The sequence below is a fragment of the Amphiprion ocellaris genome, chromosome 3, assembly GCF_022539595.1.
Source record: "Amphiprion ocellaris isolate individual 3 ecotype Okinawa chromosome 3, ASM2253959v1, whole genome shotgun sequence".
Classification (NCBI taxonomy): Eukaryota; Metazoa; Chordata; class Actinopteri; family Pomacentridae; genus Amphiprion; species Amphiprion ocellaris.
In genome coordinates this window covers 21,321,836-21,339,928 of record NC_072768.1, presented here as the reverse complement: position 1 = coordinate 21,339,928, position 18,093 = coordinate 21,321,836, and the positions used below count along the sequence as shown (strand labels likewise).

The following is an 18,093-nucleotide window of genomic DNA, read 5'->3' as shown; positions in this document are numbered from 1 at the left end:
TTTGCTTTCTGTTTGAAAGGGCGTCCCTGCACAGAACAAACGCACACTGACCTCATGTTTAGTCCACGGGGACACATAATGCAAAGCCTTATACCTCTTTTGTTTGAGGGCAGCTCTTCTTCCAATATTACCTGCAACAGATGTTACAACTGACACTTCCTTTTATTGTTTTTTAAACAAGGAATCACAAAATTCACAATGTGCACACCAATCATGCTGAATGGCGAGTAATCCAGTTTGATCCGACATAATTCGTAGCCAGTGCAGTTACTGTTAAAATGTTCAAACGTAATAAAAACTGGACCATTCGCCATCCTATCCGCCGAAAGCTGATTTTTTCTCCTGCAGACCTAAATCTCTGACGACATGCACATCCGGATGTAGCTAAACAATGAGCACTGGTGCAGAGGATCTATTTCTACACAGTAAAAGGACTAAAGTAATGGGTCTACTGTTAAACAAAAAACATCAAAATGTACAAATCTGAGATTACAAAAACTAATCTCTCTCCCTCGCAGCACTACGCTGATTTCACAAAAGCCATTTTATAGTCGTGTTTCCTTTCCTCGCTCCTACTGTCTGAGCTGGGCTTGGCCTGCTCTGATGTTTTTTCCTTCGAGTTGGGATCGCAGCCTTTGTCCTGATCTTCTGTGGGTTCTTCTTCACTGACGGACTTCTCAGGCTCAGCTTCTTTTGTGTGACTGTCCACTGGTGGTGGGGGGAACAACTCTGGCTGTGGGTCAGGCTGTAGAGGACAGAAACATGTTTTACTTAGGTTTTATTTTTTTCTCTTGTCCACAATGAGATGGTCTGTCTGACAACAGAACACTCTAGAAACCCAGACTGTAAACAGATGGGATTTGTGGAATTTTAAGCCTTCAGCCAAGACACAATCTATTACATTTTGGTAGCAATCTTGATTTTACAGGTACTTCCTCGAGGAACAACTATTACGTTGTAAGAAAGAGAAATGTCATGTTGGAAAACTTTGATATTGGCTGTATTTCTCACAACAATGACTGTGTGCCAGCTACACTCTGCTCTGCACTGCACAGTTTTGACACATTAAAGATAACAAAAGATAGGATTGTCTCTCTAACTGATGCTACTTTGGGGTGAGTCAGAGAAAACTAAGAAGTTCTAAAGAAAGATGGATGCAATCCTTTAGCTACATTCATCACATTCCTGTCAAACAGATATGAACACTTTTGACCTCTCAGTTCATCCCTAAGTATTAAACAGTTCTAGATTCCAGTCTACACATGGACAAGCAACATATAAAGATAAGTTCTCCCCTAGCTTTGACTTTTCTGTGTTCTTCACTGTCTTTGAGAAGACCTCAAGCATTTATTACTCACTTTGTAGCTGCACCCTATCTGCTAATGTGTTTAGTTTTCTGAAATGCATTCTAAGGTTTATGTGTTGCAGTTCTTATAAGTGATTATCAGGAAAGCAATGTGGCAATAATTACAAATATGGTTTCCCATTAAAAGTAACTGGGCATAAGCCATTATAAGGAAAGTAGCTTAAGGGGAACTAAGAAACCCCTAATTTGACTTCATGGTCATGCTTCGCCTGGAGCAGGTGACCATGGAAAGAAATCCATGAAAACAGATGTCAGCTCAGCACAAAAACGGAAAAAAACCTTTGGCAGGACAGTGTTCAGAGGACTCTGAAGCCTGAGCTTTTGGCTCACAAGAATTACTTTCACTTACACTTTATGATTTGAAACTTTCGCCACATTTAATATGACCATCTAACATTATACACAAGAAATTAGTGGTGGGATGCCATTAAAAAAATTATCTAATTATGGTAATTACAGGCTTTGTAAGTAATTAATCATGATTAATCAGATTTTTGTCAAATAGCAAGTATAAGTTTTTCAGTTCAAAAAATGTTGGTTGACGACTGAAGCGATGAATAGACGTATACATGAACTTAAACAACAAAAATGTTTATATTTCATTCATATTTATCTGTGCATTTTTCATCTGTCTACTACATTCTCAGACTTTTGCAAACTCAAAGTGCAATTATAGCGATGAGATTCAACATTTTAAGACTTTTTGTGAGCTCAAGCATTTTCAATGTCTTGAAAAGTGGCTGGCTATTTGCTGGTGCCAGGACTGTCATAGCTAAGGTATGATGCATCATCCTGGAGCTCATTTGCATAAAGTAGTTTCATTTATGCAAATGCAGCACGGGGAACAGATGTCCGACGCATCGCGACACTTTCGTCAAACGTCTAATCTAGACGTTGTTGAACTAAACCAAGGACAGATTCAGCAGCTTATTTCTCGTCTCAAATGCTTTCAGAAATACTTTTTGCTGAACACTTTTCGTAATAAAAGAGAAAGTTTGTGACCGAGGTGCCATGTTGGTCCGATTTTTCCGCGCTGATTCACTCAGTGCATCCTGTGCATCTTCTTCATGGCTCACAAACAGACGTTAGGTTTATTAGCGCCACCTGCCAGGCTACAGTGTTCAGTGTTACCTGTGTGCCAGAAATTAGGGAACTGAGAAAGGTGTGATTAAATGCATTATTTTTTGAACGTGTTATTTTTTCTTTAATTAATTACACGAAATTAACGCTTTAAAGTCCCAACCCTACTAGAAATATAATAAAATTGTAAAACACAATTTAGCACATTATCTCTTAAAGTTTAGATGAGAAGGACTGCTACCTGGTGCTTATAACTGCAAGAAGTCACTTAAACTGTTAGTTTTTCCAAGTTTGTTTTGGAATGTTCAACTCAATGGCCTCAAAGTGTCATCTGTCAGGAATCTGACCACTATAAGAGAAAACCTGCAGCATCATAGGTCACCATATTGTGTTTAGGTAGGAACTATGACTTAGTAAGTGTTGCTAGATGCAGAGGAAAATGTTCTTTGACCTTCTCACTAGATGGATGATTCTGTCTTGTGTTGCTAAAACTTTTGAACACTTAGCAATGATTGCTGCATCAACAGTGCTTCACTAGACACAATATATATATTTACAGTAAACAGTCTGTGCATCCCCCAGTAGTTTTAATGTTGTGTGTTTCCGGTGTCATTTTTACAGTATTCAAAAGATTTGGTAAGTAATAGTACGTTTCTGTGTAAAAGCAATTCTCCCTGGATGTACCACATCTCTCTTCTGGCCTGAGATGAACCCTCACCTCACTGAATCCCAGACCACAGTGTCTCCGGTTGCGGCCAGACAGCTTCCCATCCATGCCCTGCTGGTACTGTATCTCCAGCTGCTCACTGATCTTCTTATCTTCCTGACCTGCAGAGGAGACACCAGTCACAGCAGGCACACCCAGCCATTACAGGTCTATCCATGCATGGATAGATCTGTGTGGCAGATGTGTAGTAGGGAAGCCGGGTTAATTGCACTGGGCATAAGGATGACAGCATGGGTAAGTGGCATGGGACATTAGCTTGGACATGTCTTGCAAAACAAACACCCCATTTAACAAAAGCTAATTAAAAAAGCTTACCACTACGGAAGTGGGATGTTGACTTATGGTCACCAATGACCAGGCGCCCAGTGCGTTCTTTCTGGAAAAATACAAACAATCCCTTTTTTACTAAATTGTCACAATTTCTGGCAACAAAAACCTAAAACAGGCATTTTTTAAAAATTCCTTTTTTACTATAAACAATAGGTTGACAATAAAGTGCAATTAAAATATGGTGATCTACAATACATCAAACTAACCTTGCCAGCGCCCATCAACCGTAAAAACTTTTGCTTCCTCTCATCACTTCCCAAATCAGCAGCTGCCCACTGGGTAGAACCATCCTGTCAATGTAAAACATTGGCATTATGTGAATGGAAACGTAATGTTCATGCCATCCCATTATTCCATTTTTTTTTTTTACTTAACAAAGAAGTAAATGATGTTCCTAGCTAACAAGGCTAGCTATCCTTACATCTGATGATGGCTCAAGTTTAGAGCAGCAATGAGTTCTCAATCACTGATCAGCTGATCAACAGAAAATTAATCCACACCTATTTAAGTAACTGAATAATGCCTTAAACCAATTTCAAAGAGAAAATGTCGAGACTGTTGATGACTTAAGGCTCTCAAATATGAACAACAGCTGCTTTTGTTGGTCAACATCAACATTTTTAACCAATCCTTATTTTTTAAAACTTCTACTCATTATAAAAAATGCTTCTGTTCACTATCGCCTTACAATTGTTGCGTCATGACATCTGTGGTTTTTAGCACCATTTCAACTCGGTTCAGTGTAAAAGTTTTCAAACACCCAAGGCTTCGACAGTATGCGAGTACTTCAAATTATCACAAAACAATAGGGTATGTTTTTAAACTGCGCAAAGTTTCAGTAGCATTACACAGAGGCACAGCCCAATGAACAAACACCTGAAGAGAAACACACTGGCAGTGATACTGTACATCTGTTTACTTCTCTCCTGCTCCCAGTGCTCACATATACTGCATTTTAATACAGCTGAATTCTCAACAAAGCTGCCTTCATTAACATATTTTTCTGTTTCTTATGTCAGGCAATGGAACAAGTAAACTACAAAATTAAGACTGAAATGTTGCTACATGTTAACCAAGATATTGCTCTGACCCACTAAAATCCTGATTTTGTAAGCACAAAATTGTCTGACAAACTCACTATAGACACAAGTTTAAGACAACAGATGAACTGTGATTTTGGCTGTAGTCACAAACTCCAAGCTACTACCAAAGTCAGAGAACAGTTCCACAAATAAGGAGAAAAGGAGTTACTATTGCTGCTTCATGCTTTTAAAATATCCATCGTGTACAGAATATGTTACCCGTTGTTTACAGAGACCGAATTTTGTCACTTAATGAATGGGTTTGATAGAAACTTGTACCACTCACTTAAATGATAAGCTGTCTTTTTAATGAGATATTCTTGTGCCTGAATTTGGAGTTTAAATTGTTTTTGCATTTTTTAAATGAAAATTAATAGTTTGGATGAATGAACTAATCAATGAAATAGTTGATTAATCAATAGTAAAATAGTTGTTAGTGGGCTTATATCTCATTCTTTGGGGATTTGGACTGTTGTTTGAACATTTTAGGACATAATTTTCAATGCTGGGGTGCTGTGATGTTCTTTAGTCATAAAGATAATTGGCAGATTAATCAGTAAAAAAAAAAAAAAATCATTGGCTACAGCCCCAGAGACAGAGAAGTTTTGAAAAATATGACTTATCATTATAACAGCACGTGTGTCCTCAATCTACTTGTTATATATGTGTATGTTAGTTGCTATGTAGTTAAAATGTAAAAAGCAACGTCAGTAGTATTGAAAAGGAAGATAATGTGTGATGTGGTGAGTAATCACTGACCTCCACTCAAACTTCTATTTAATCAAACTTCGGTCACACGTGCAGTAATTTATCACCGAGCCAATTTATCTTAAATCAGTTTGATGTTACACAATTCAATATGTTGTATATTTTAAGCAAAACAGTCACAGGTCAACCTAAAAAGGTGGTTAAACTTTGTTGACACCGCAACGTGCTCAGGTTTCATATTAAAGCAGTTGTATCATATCGTTAGCACACTGGCTAACACGATGCTAACCATATCTTAGTATTTCGTAGCTTTCCCCTATGCATTAATTTCACTTCTTATAATTTTACTCACTTGACTGGGAGATGCGGGTCGTTTTTTTCCATGCCTGTCCTCTGGAGAACTCATTCTGGACGACAGCTTTAATAAAGCGTCGACAAACTACCATGCCACCTAGCTAAGGCTAGCTGGATTTGTCAACAGTCCTCCGTGTCGCCACTTCCGCAGTGTTCTTCTTCGCTGGTTTTGAGGTAAGTTATGTAAACTCAGTGCTGCCGCTCTGCGGAGGGTCGTGTTACACAAAACAGAAAACTCAGCAGAGTACAGCAGCTCGCTCACCGTCTATCATATCAAATAATATGATAAATGCATTTCGGCCACAGTTTTGGCGTGAACCACCAATAGGCCCGGAAAAATATGACAATTTCCACAATGTGATCCACATATTATAGGGCTATTCTGTGCAGAGTTTGTCCAAAGACACCTGTCTGATTGGCAGAGCAAAATTCCAACCCGAGGCCTTTTTAATATTTCTTAAAACACGAGTTGAATTGATGGGATATTTAGTAGAGTGGCTCTAACCATTGTTGGGCTAATTTTGACTTCACTTTCTGGAGGCATTTCAGAGGGGGTAAAGCAATTTAATCATTTGTGATTTCAACGTTGATCTTCTTCGATACAGATCCAGCATCAGCAACTTAGGACAAAGATGTACAAGAAGAAGTTAAATTTAGAAGAAAATGATAATTGATAATAATGACAATTAGCCTTCTAATTCTGCGATTCAGGGATTATATTTTAGTGGCCTCAATAACTTAAAATCACCGCTTCAATGGGAAGCATAATTAAATTCAAGTTTTAACCTGGATGTACTTGTCAAGTCGCATTTAGTGAAATAGTCCATTCAAAACAAGAGCATGTGACCAGAAGTGATTCCTAACTGCGTCCAAGGTTTAACAATACAGATGAAGACACTTAGACTTTTATACTCTCACTATTCTATTTTTAAAAGCCGTCACTTCGTGGGGACTTTGCTGAGTGGAAAGTGAACTTTCTGCTGAATGACCTGCACCAAAACCTCCAAAAGGTGGCGTCAGAGTAAATGTAATAGAAACGGAGCTCAGACGCGCTCACACCTCCGACAGGACGCTCAAACTTCATTTCTGCACAAAATCATCAAGATATTAGAAACCTTGGACTTGTTCCCATTATTGCACTCAAAGCGGTTTGTCTATTAGTCATGCAGTGACCGATAATTTTCTTGGAGTAATTTTAATAAAATCTTATTTTTCCCTTCAAGATTAACTCCAGAATCTCAATAAATGAACAGAGGTGAAATTTCAGAGAAGACAAGACGAAATATTTCTATTCACAGACCTGATCTCAAATGTCACTACCAGTTTGGTTGTAAAAAAAAATGCATTATTTTAATTACAAATGACCACTGATGAGAAATGTCGTGACTACACATGGGACACATTAGCTCTACCAACGTTAATTGGATAAATCTTTGCACCAGGACGCATTAAAAATGTATTTATTTGTTTTAATTCAGTGTGGAATAAGAATCTGCACGCATCATTATTTATGTGTTTTACAGTTTTGGATGATTTCTGACACAGAAACCAAAAAGAAAAAATAAAGAGTAAAAGTTAAATCAAGGTAATTAAAGTACAATCTTTTCTTTTCTTTTTTTTTATTGGACCTGATCAGCAGGTGATTAGTTCGCGCCTGCACACGCGCACATGGAGAGAAAAAGAAGACAAATGAGAAGAAAAGTTCGGATAAAGCAGCAACATTTAAGATGTTTTATATTTAATTAAACAATGTACACAAAGAAAGTGACACAGACGGATAGAGAGAGATAAATAGCCTCGAGAGAGGGAGAGAGAGAGCGAGAGAGGGAGAGAGAGGAGGGGTTATCCTGCCTCTGCCTCTTTACCCGACAGTGCCCAGCACTCTCACTTAACCTCCACATAGTGCCGGACGGGAAATAACCTAAAATACTTTTTGAAAACCCTCCAAATGTCAGCTACACGAGCTCAGTGTCACTTCTGACAACGACGCCGAAGTGTTTTCTTTCACTTTCCGATCCTCGGCGGAGCGCAAACAGAGGAGTTACCAAAGTCCCCGACACGCTCCAGCAATGGTGACTTTACGCACGGGATTTGAAAGCTGTCTGAACTGACTCCTGTTTCTTCTCAACGCCGAAACTCTCATATCATCGCCCCAAACAGTCTTCAAGCTTGCAAGAAGCACGCAGCGCATGCGAGTAAGTGAATGCAGGTAAGAGGAGTCCTGTTGCATCCGTGTGGACAGCAGCTCCGGGACCGGCGCGTCCTCTGGGCTGCTTGTTTTGAAAAGTCTGTGCGCACTCGGTTTGTCGGTGCTCCACAACAAACAGCGATGACAGCAGCAGATTCGGGCCGCATCACTCTTTAAACCTGCTGCTGGGCCGTCATTAGACCCTCCATGACCCGAAAAACTCACAGCACGTTGTTTTAGAAAAGTTTTGTGTTCGAAGTGTAACAGAAAGAATAACAAAAATAGAGTGATTTATGGCTATTATAAGCGACATAAAAATAGACCGAGCCGCTGTAATTTCTTTAAAATAACTTTATCATAAAGCAACAACTATTTATAATAACCCTTATTATGAATTTACTATCTGTTGTGGTTATTTGTTTATTAGCTGTTCTCTATCACGCAATTAGAAATTATTAAAAAATAATGGTTATTTTCTCTTATAATACGTTTAGAGTAAACCCACCAAAACCTCATTGTTGTTACACCAGCCTCAAACTGAGCGATATGTTTAATAAAACTTCACAAAAAGTTGTGATTTTGCGCCACTTTGCACCCCCCCCCAAAAATCTAAAAATCTAAATCCTAACAATAAATGTGCCCTCCTTGATTAAAGCACACAAACAAGAACAGAAGTCAGATTTCCAAACGTGTCATTCAGTGCGTTTCCATCTCCTTCTTCTGTGTGGTTTGTTTCATCCAAATTAAAGGCATTCAAGGTTAATTTCACATATAAAATGCGAAGTTATTTTGTGCAATAAAAGCAGAGCCTCAACTTCACCCTCCACTCCATCACTGTCACGCACTAATAACGCAAGTGGGGTAAGCGCTTCTTGAACATCTAAAAATGTTTTCATAGATACAGAACTCATCAAGGGTCGTTTAGAGAAGATTGTGCGCAAAAACAGCTTTGAGTAAAATCAGTAAAAAAAATTAAAAACTTTTCAACAGTTCTGAATTTGAATTTTAAAAGCATCAGTTTGGAATTTCGTTTCAAGGATTCAAAAGGCTCCTAAAGTCACCCCATCACTTAAACCCTGTGGAGTCTGTGGGCTGTGACTCTTAGTAGTTTCCTGTGCGGCCACACAGCGGTAGCCTTCTGTCCAGGAGGGTGTCGCGCTCTGCCGGACCTCCGTGGCCCTCATGCGCGTCCCCGTCTGCACCTCCACTGTGCACATTTCAGCCCGCAGCGTAACTCCGGTCCCCAACATTGCTCATGTACTGGAATACAATACAGAGAAATAGAGCGCAGAGCAGAGGAAAGCTGGGCAAAGAGAGGAGTCTTTAGGGCCCAAGTTAACTTTCCCCCTTGGAGGTCACGGAGACTGACCCTAGAAGAATGCGTGAGTCATAAATTAAAATAGACCCGGAGCCCTAAACACGGATCCATTGAGAGACAATACCGGGAGAAAACAGGACAGTGTCCCAGCACGGCGAGAGGGTTGAGGAATTAGTCTGTAAGTTTCTTTTTTTCCCTCCTACACGATTCTCTTTCTGTGTTGTGTGAAGTTGCAGGGCGATAAAACAAGTGTTCATTTCACCTGGCAGCTCCAGGCTGCTGCAGTGACAGCGCCGCTTATGTGTGAAGTTAATTGCGGGTGTGTGAACTTGAGCCATGCGGGGCAGGGACAGTTTCTAATCCGCTGCGAGGAGCCTCCTGCTCGGACAAGCAGCGGAGTTTTTTTTTTTTTTTTTGGCTGTTGCCTGCCGTGTGGAAGGAAACTGGTCCTGGGTTCACGGTGAGGATGAGACCGGGGGTACCGGAGGACAAGGCGGCCGACAGCGGCCTGGAGAGCACCGATAAAGTCATTTCAGGGTGTTCCCAGTGTTCAGGGCCACGCTACACCTCAGAGATAAGCCTCTGCTCTGCTGCAGATAAGAAGCATTTAGAGAAACACTCAGAAAGATCACACATATTTGACAAAAAAAAAAAGAGTCTGAAAAACCGCTGAAGAGGAAGCGCAAAGTCCGGATAAGTGTTCCACTGATTTGCAAATAACTGAAACCACTACATTTTAATCACTTTGTCAGTTTACTGTGAATGCGCAGTTTCCCAGCATCTGCTTTAATTGTTTTACGCATCCACGTTTTTTTGTTTGCGCATCAAATCACTCCTCTATTCAGAGTTATAACTGCCCGACTTGACACATTCTCCGGTTGCCAGTTTGGGCATGCCCACACCGGCCTGCGCAGTAAATCACAATTTCCAACAAGTTGTTTAATTGTTTGGACTCTGGCAGAACAATTTATAGACCACTTCCCCTCCTCCTCCTCCTCTCCCCGACTCTGTGTCTTGTAAGTGAGAGTGTCTGTCTGAAAAACAATCCGAGCAGGGGGGTCGCTGAAGTTGATCTCCTGTGGCATTTTGTTTGGAGCAGGTGCTGCGGGTTGAAGTTCCCTCATAAGGTAAAGTGGCATTAGAGTGTCCAAATGGCAGACTTATATATAGGCTGCCAATTCAGCACATTGTCCCGGGCTGCATGGCTGCGCTCTCCCCGCTGTCTGAGGGAGACCTGCAGCTTTTCTCTTTTTTCCCCCCTCTTCTCCTCCTCCTCCTCCTCCTCCTCCTCCTCCTCCTCCTCCTCCTCTTCTTCTTCTTCTGTGGGAATCAGCGCTGACAACAGGCGGACAAGCCTGAATACAGCGGCCGGTCACAGAGCTCCATTACTCCTCAGTCAGCAACATGAAATCTGTTCTGAGCCGTGCGTAAAATGTCCATCACATCTGGAAAAAAAAATCCTAATTAATGGCCACCTGTGATATAAAATGAATTAAAATCAGTTGCATTGTGAATGTGCTTAAATGCCATTTTGTGCGTTTAAATCACAGACTTATTTCCTTGCTTAAGAATAAAAAGCATCTTCATTTTGAGGCCTGTCTCTTCACTTATAATGGCTTTATTTAATTTTGGGATGGTCTCCTATGATGTAGGCAAATTACATTTTCTGGTTACATCCATCCCTCATTCTTCTCGTGCCTTTTTGCAGCATCAAACCAAAGTTTATCTGTTAATAAAAATCATTACAAGACATTTATTTTCAACTAAATTCTGCTCTGAAAATATCAAATTCAATTTGCCTTTTTTTTCAATGTTAAGCTCTGAGAATATGAACACTGGTGTTAATGCAGAGCAATGCTGTTCTAACCTCAGGATCTGATTCTTATACTTTGAAGCGTAGCCATCGCTCACATGTTATCCTAATGTGCCACATATACTTCATGGAACTCTGAGAGGCCTTTTGCTGCGGAGTGATGCACAAGGACTCCTCAGACAAACAGGAAATATTAAGGGATCTGACAGCATTGGAGAAGGAGATTTAGAAGACGAAAGAGGAGAAATGTTCTGGATATTGAGACTGAGTTTGGTATTTCTCAGATGCTCACTGTACTCTGATGTGAAAAAGAAGCCTGATTTGACTGGAGTTTTGAGGATGCACCAAACCCCCTTAGCAGCACTGTTATTTTATTTACTCTGCATGTTGAGCAAAACATGTATCTTCCATCTGACCATGGTGTTGCACATTTAAGCGCTTCCATATGTTGTCTTTTTGAGGATGCCATTCACCTTCATCGGAAAACCGTCGCTCCACCATTTTAAGCTTGTGGCCAATCCGGAGAGTCCTAATTATTTGTTGTCGGGCTCTTTGAAAAAGACACCAGCCCCCAAATTGGACATGTGTTGTACAAACACAAATTAAACATTTAGCCCTAAGTATTTCTCCCTGGGTCCTAAGTGCATATTAGTCAGCCTATACTTATCTCTGGCCCAACGGCACACCCAAATTGCAGTGTTGCTGCTGAAAAAGAAAGGTTGGGGCCCCGGAGAATGAGCACTTGAAGCATGCTGGCAGATGCCCACAAGTTTCTCAACCACAATGCAAGCTGAGGTGTGTTTGTGCTTACAGTATCTATGTGTGCTCGTATGTGCGTGCGTATTTGTGGACATCTTTTGTGTTTTTGTGAATGTCGACAAATCAATCTGACTAATGTGTGACTAATTGTGCCCCTGTATATTTCCACTGACTTTTTTGTGTCTTTGCATGTGCTGTGTGAGTGTGTGAATGGGCCACGCACATATGCATGCATGCCCTTGTGCTTTAGGCGTGTGTACTGTACAAGCCTTTGTGTGTGTGTCTTTAGGTGAGCCCTTGCCTTGAGTGACTGAACTGGGCGGCTTGTGTTGTACAGTGCCTACATTCAAGCAGAAGCCTGCATGCATGTGTTTCTGTGGGAGCGTATGCCCTGCTGGGTGGACGTCCTGCTCCGTGCATCCCTCCACGGTTCTCCACCACATAACCTTGGAAACAGCGTTTTCATTTTCCCTCAGAGCGGAAAATAACGGGGCGCCATCTTCATTCTCCTCTCTCCTCTTTTTTTTCTTCTTTTTGGTGCTTGGAGTAACCTTTCCTTTCTCCTGCAAATTCTCCACCACCTGCTCCCCACCATCCAATTACAAAGCTCAGAATGAGAGCTTGCTTGACACACCAGCTCCTAATGACAACAGCATCCCCTCCTCACACACACACACACACACACACACACACACACACACACACACACACACACACACACTCTCCTCCTTCCTCTTCATTTCACATCTTTACATTCAGTATTTAGTCTTTGTTCAGCGTCGTAGAGTCTTCCCCGATTCACAGCGACTCAAAAATTTTTGGCATCTTGATGCACAGAGCAGCTCAAGTTCATTAAGTTCATCCTCTTCTTCGACTGTTTTCTCTCTCTTTTCTTTCTTTGTGTATCAGGGTGTGTGTCTTCTGATGACTGCTACATGAACAATGGCTATTATGTACCTGCAAAGGATTGAGTAAGATTTATAAATGTATGGTTTACACAAGAGCCTTTGACAAATGACCGCTTCACTGTTAACACAGACACAAACCTGGCATCCTGCCTGGAGAGAAAAATAACAAGAGGTGGCTTGAATCCACATTAAACCTAAACCGCTTAATTTTTTTTATTCTTATGCTATGATTATTTGCAATGAAAGTCATTCGTAACGTTGCTTTTTTCTGTTCTCTGAACTCCTTGGCATGACAACCTGCAGCAGCGGGCTCTCTGCTCTCTTGCCTTTTCTCAAGTGGAAAAATTCATCATCACGCTCTCGAAAACCAAAAGCTGACATTTCTTTATGTTGCTGAAAGTCATTGTGGATTTATTAAATGAACTACAATAAAGAAAAAGCCCTGGAAGGCACTATAGGAATCCGACTCATGGTACACGCACATAGAAAGCTGGCCGGGTGGAATTTTCCTTTAATTCTAAAGTGCTCTTGCCAGGTGAAGAGTTGTTTATGCATCCTTTGGGGAAGCAACTATCATTGTGAAAAAATGACAAGAACCAAAGTGGAAGATGCTTTATTTTGTACGTGGTCACATTGATGTCCTCCTGTTTTTGAAACATTACGATTTTCACCTCAGTCTGAGCACTACGATGAAATGTTCCAAAATACAGTTTAAATTAGTTTCAAAAAAAATATCTTAAGAACATTATTAAAACTGTTTGATTGGAGATTCAGACTGAAAGTAATAAAAAAGCGGAAGACTGATTTTATGAAATCTTCCAAACATGCAAAAGCAACACAGTCAGATGCTGATTTAACTAGTTCCAAAATGTCAACACTGTCCTCAGTCTGAATAGGGAACCTTGTCTAATTATTTCCTCCACAGAAATACGTAACATTTTAAACAGACTCTTTATATTCTCTTAAGTTGCATGCAAAAGCGATTAGTCTCACAAGTTATTATTCATTGCTGCTTGGTTATGTAAATCCCATCACTGTAACTTTATTGTTTCACTTTGAGGAGGCCGACTCATTGTAAAGACATAATTCAACCTCTCTTCTTCTCTGCTGCACTTCACCGTCCCCTTAAGCTTATCCAGACCCATCCGCCAAAAGAGAAGGTTAAAAAAAAAAAAAAAAGACTCCTGGAAAATTACAGTCGATTCTCTGTTAATTGGTGGATATAAATTAGAGGATTAAAGTGTTATGGTCAGTCTCTTTGATCCAGCCAATCAGATTGCAGAGTTTTTGTGTTTTCTAACAAGACTTGAGGGTGACCAGGTGACTGATGCAAGTGCTCCAGTGGGTCTCTGTCTGTCAGTCAGCCGTCGTGGCCTTGGATTGCAGCAGCGGCAGCAGATGCTTTGGCAATTACACTGCTCCTGATGATTTTACAGAAAAGGGAAATCACATACGAGCATGTGTCCATGTCCAGGAGGTTTTCAGTCCTTCCTCTTCCATCCACTTCGCTTTGGTCTCTTGCACTTTTTCATTCAGTCTGCCTTTTTCCCTCCTTTCCCTCTTGGGCTAAATTTAACACATTCATACTGAAGGGATACAAGCTCCAGCATCAAATGTTGCTTGACAAGCCTGACGATGTTAGATTGTCCGTCAGGATCCGTAGACAGCTGTGACTCCCACCTCAGAGTGAAATCCTTATCATTTGCTGTGGTTATCTTCATTTTTGTGTCAAGAAAGACAGAAAAAACTGGTTTCCATTTGCTAAAGTGAAAACACTGCTTATGTTATCTTGACATAAGACTCATAGGAAACAGCGTTGGTGGTGGTCTGTCTATGAACTATTGTCTCTGCTTTGAGTATTTGTGTTCAGGGGCTGTAGGGTGAGCGTTTATTTTCCCCACAGTTCAATCCAAGTGTGTAATTCATCGGCTCTTTGTAAAGGAGCTCCTCCGATTACCCTCTGCTCATTTTGTGGGTTGGGATTAATCTCTGGATTATCTGAACTCCTAAATGAGGATTTATTCCCTGTGTTTTTTAGTTTTTAATTCTACAGATAAGTTTCATCACTCAACAGAGAAGTTGATCAGGAAGTATTTGAACACTGACTCAGTAATAAAATAGCTGATACTCTCAACTACAGTGTGCTTAGTAGAATGCAGAGTCAATATGTGAGAATGGGTGTTATTAGCAAACATCATGTAGTTTTATGCTGCTCACAAACCAGATGGGTGCGGCTGGATAGAAGACAGTGCAAGCGCTGGAAAGTTTTGACAATCGAATGGAAGTGTTTGAAGATACATTTACTCATCTTTTGTGTAACTGATAACCAAGCTGGCTGTTTCTGAATTGTTATGACACATAAACTCCACCCCTCTGGCACTCCCTGCAGGTTAAAACAAACAAAAGAAATTATTTGCACTAGCTTTTGTTGAAACTCTGCTGTTGATGTCGCACGGATCACTTCCAGGTGCTATACCCGGGAATTTGATGATTGTTTTCTGCTTTATCTGCTGGCTTTTGAGTCGCTACAAGAGCTGCCACAGTTCTGAACTGCCTTTGTGAGTTTGTATGTCCAAGGATGGAAAAGAAAAAAAGGAAACGTGCTAAAATGTTTGTGGCGGGGAACAAGGCCTCCTGTGCTGCTCCCGTGAGCCTTTCTGAGATCATTTTGAGGGAGCTGCTGAAAGTGGCAAATGCTGCTCCGACTGACAAAACAGAACCACACGCTACTGTGCATGTGTACTTTGGCGAGGACGGTGCAGACACACATGCGTTTTATGCACAAACACACACACACACACACACACACACACACACACACACACACACACACATTCTAAGGCACACAGCACTTAAAAAACTGAAAAAAAATGGCAGAATCACAGCTAATCTGCCTTCTTTGGTCTAAACCTTAAAAGGGGAATTTACTTTTACTCATTTCATTTATTAACCTACCTGACATTGGTGCACTGGGTAAACAAGGTTAGATAGTAATTGGAAGTATCTGGGTGGTATTTGGAAGACATAGGCCTGTTTGTAGCGATTTGTAGCCTTCACAGTGACAATTGTAGAGGAGACAAGTATCCCACTTTGATTCAGTTTAGAAATGGAAGCATAATGAATAAACACATGCCGCAGTACTATATAAAGGGGTACTCCATTTAGTGAATCACTGCAGAACAGGCAGTTGTGAAAGACACATTATAAAACAAATTGTACACACTGAAAGAGAAGGAGCTTATATATCCTGACTTTCAGCCCCTTGTTTGGGTGAAGCTCCTGAAATGCTAGAACCTACATTTCTGAGTCTTCATGAAACCCTGGTAAACCCTCACAGCTTTCAGATTTCACATATCCTTTTTCAGTTTCCAAACCATTTTCTTAGACTTGACAAATCTCCTCCTTCCCATGATCTTATTGAAAAGATGGTGCAATGCCCCTTACTTTATGCGTTAAAAATTCCCTCCAGATGCCACTTTATTTTCTGTTTACAGTCATGAATTATTAAATTGAAAATCAGATGCCATTTTTGGTGGGTTCGGTAATCTCCAATAATGATAGATTCTTTTTTACTCTACTCACAATTTAGCCTTTGTCCCTGCCGATTAAAATATATTAGTAACAATAAAGTTTTCACTCTTAACACCAAAGCTTTCTTGGAGGGAAATCAAAGCTCGCCTTTTCAGGAATCCGTGGTTATTTGGTGCAGGACCAAGCTCCTGGCATTGATCTCACCTGGCCAAACACATGGAAAGAGATCGTACTTTCCTTAAAGTTTGAACAGAACTCAGCTGCAAACAAGCATATTGCGATCGAGTCGGAGCTCGTGTTTACATTGCTTTTTTAGTTTGCTTCTTTCCTGTTCCTCCCATCTATAGAAGCGTCACCCGGCTCTAAAAGCAGGCTGGGTAACCTTCACTTTGCCACTCGTAGTGGTTTGGAGTAATGGGGCGTGGTAGCAAGGTTCGGGGTGCGAGGCCTCTGAAATGATCCTGCGGTGAAGTAGTGAGGGCCAGGATAACATGGTCCCACCCACCGAGCCAAGGCCCCGATCCAATTGGTCGGCAGCCAGCTTGTCTACGCAGGGCGTTGCCATGGTTTCAAGGCCGTAAAGAAGTCTTTAATCGAGCCGTTGTCATCATGAGATGGTGGTGAATGTTTGGGCTCACTGTGGAGCGGGAGAGACAACGGTGAAGAAAAAAGAGAAAGAGAGAATGAGGCTGGATATCGACTGTGAGGCTCAGAATAGAAAAGTAGCTCTTTATGGAGGGCTCTCACAGCAGCCTGTCCTCATGAGACACACGCATCAGCTTCATTCCTCATGTCATGAACGTTTTTATAAATGACATACTCCTGACAGGCTCCTGGCTCACGCTCATTTGTATATGGCATGCTATGCTCTGTACATGCTGTTGGATTAGCAGAAGGGTGCTGCGTGGTGCTCGGAGATGACGGGGTGTGAAGGGGAGTGGCGCTGGCTCAGATATCGAGCTGACGGGGCTCAGACCTCAGGTTTCCTCCTCGTAGTCCAGCACACTTTAGATGGTTGGACAGACAGCAGTATCGTGGCCCGCTGACATTTGCACCAGAGGGGTTCACACACAAGAAGAACACAAGATAAGCTTAATGGTACCAGCAGCTCTGTGAGGTGTGAGCCGTCTGAAGAGAATCACAAGGACTTCATGGGGCAACCTGTTGTGTGTTTCTTATTGTGCATTCAACGTCAATGGCACACTTTTGGAGCAAACCTTGTTTTATTGTTCCGTCTGAGATTATTCAACAGTGGAAACAACCAATCAGGCCAGTCGCACTACTTTATTGTTAGAGGTAGTTCATTTGTCTTGGCTCGAGGCCGATGTGTAACCAAATAAAATGGCCTATTGCCTCGGTCCCTCACGTCGATGGTTCCTACCATTGCAGGAGGGAAAAGTGCTGCCTCAGCAAGCTGTTTAGTCTCATTCTCAAAGGGCTTACACTGTGTCTCCCTGTTAAATATGGGAAACATACGTAGGCTGGCCTGTGATGTCAATTGTTATTGCTGGAGGCCTGCTATAGGAAAAATCTCATTTGCCTTTGTAAAGCACTGTAGTGAAAAGGAGCTTATGTCATAAAGACGCTATTGTGGCTGCTGCGGGGCCTCCGAGTGTGCATGTATGCCTGTGTCTTTAAGTGTCACTGCTGCGACCCACACTTTGTGGATTTCACGTGTATTTTCCTCACATTCGTACAGGTTTTTATGGACAATGCTCTGTACCTGTTTGTTCTTGGTGCGCACAAAGGAACTTAAGAGGAGGCCCTTTGTGCACGAGATTTATGAATGACAGCTGCTATTGTAGTCGTCATAAATGATTACATATTTCTTCTGCCTGCCTCTCTTTGAGTTTACCTCTTCTTTGAAATTGTGCAGCTCCGTGACTCTTGTTGGAGGATAAGGCACAAGATAATGATGGTGGTGACAGA

At 41.3% G+C, this 18,093-nt stretch overlaps 2 protein-coding genes across 10 annotated transcripts in view; one reads left to right on the top strand and one right to left on the bottom strand.

Annotated features, from left to right (window-relative positions):
• Positions 1–143: 143 nt before the first annotated feature.
• c3h11orf58 (chromosome 3 C11orf58 homolog) lies at positions 144–5,803 on the bottom strand. The gene is made up of 5 exons (XM_023284264.3): positions 5,646–5,803; positions 3,710–3,793; positions 3,489–3,549; positions 3,165–3,274; positions 144–745 (listed from the first exon to the last, which is right to left on the bottom strand). Exons 1-5 carry the CDS (start codon positions 5,697–5,699, stop codon positions 521–523), a joined length of 534 nt encoding a protein of 177 aa, XP_023140032.1. The 5' UTR covers positions 5,700–5,803; the 3' UTR covers positions 144–520.
• Positions 5,804–7,504: 1,701 nt separating this feature from the next.
• The window catches only part of LOC111577802 (transcription factor SOX-6-like), a 108,758-nt gene continuing 98,169 nt past the window's right edge, over positions 7,505–18,093 (top strand). For 3 of the 9 annotated variants that reach the window (XM_055009125.1, XM_055009124.1, XM_035954641.2), the window contains exon 1: positions 7,506–7,856. In XM_055009125.1, coding sequence (XP_054865100.1) covers positions 7,837–7,856 — 20 coding nt within the window. In that variant the 5' untranslated portion in view covers positions 7,506–7,836. Of the gene's footprint in view, positions 7,857–9,053; positions 9,332–18,093 lie in introns of those variants that run through there. The other 6 variants (XM_035954642.2, XM_055009126.1, XM_055009127.1 and 3 more) reach the window with 5 other exon arrangements.

Coding starts and splice junctions, on each gene's coding strand:
- c3h11orf58 (XM_023284264.3), bottom strand. CDS start 5,699: ATGAGTTCTCCAGAGGACAGGCATGGAAAAAAACGACCCGCATCTCCC. Junction 3,550..3,709: donor GGTTGATGGGCGCTGGCAAG/GTTAGTTTGATG, acceptor GTATTTTTCCAG/AAAGAACGCACTGGGCGCCT. Junction 746..3,164: donor GTGGTCTGGGATTCAGTGAG/GTGAGGGTTCAT, acceptor TGTCCTCTACAG/CCTGACCCACAGCCAGAGTT.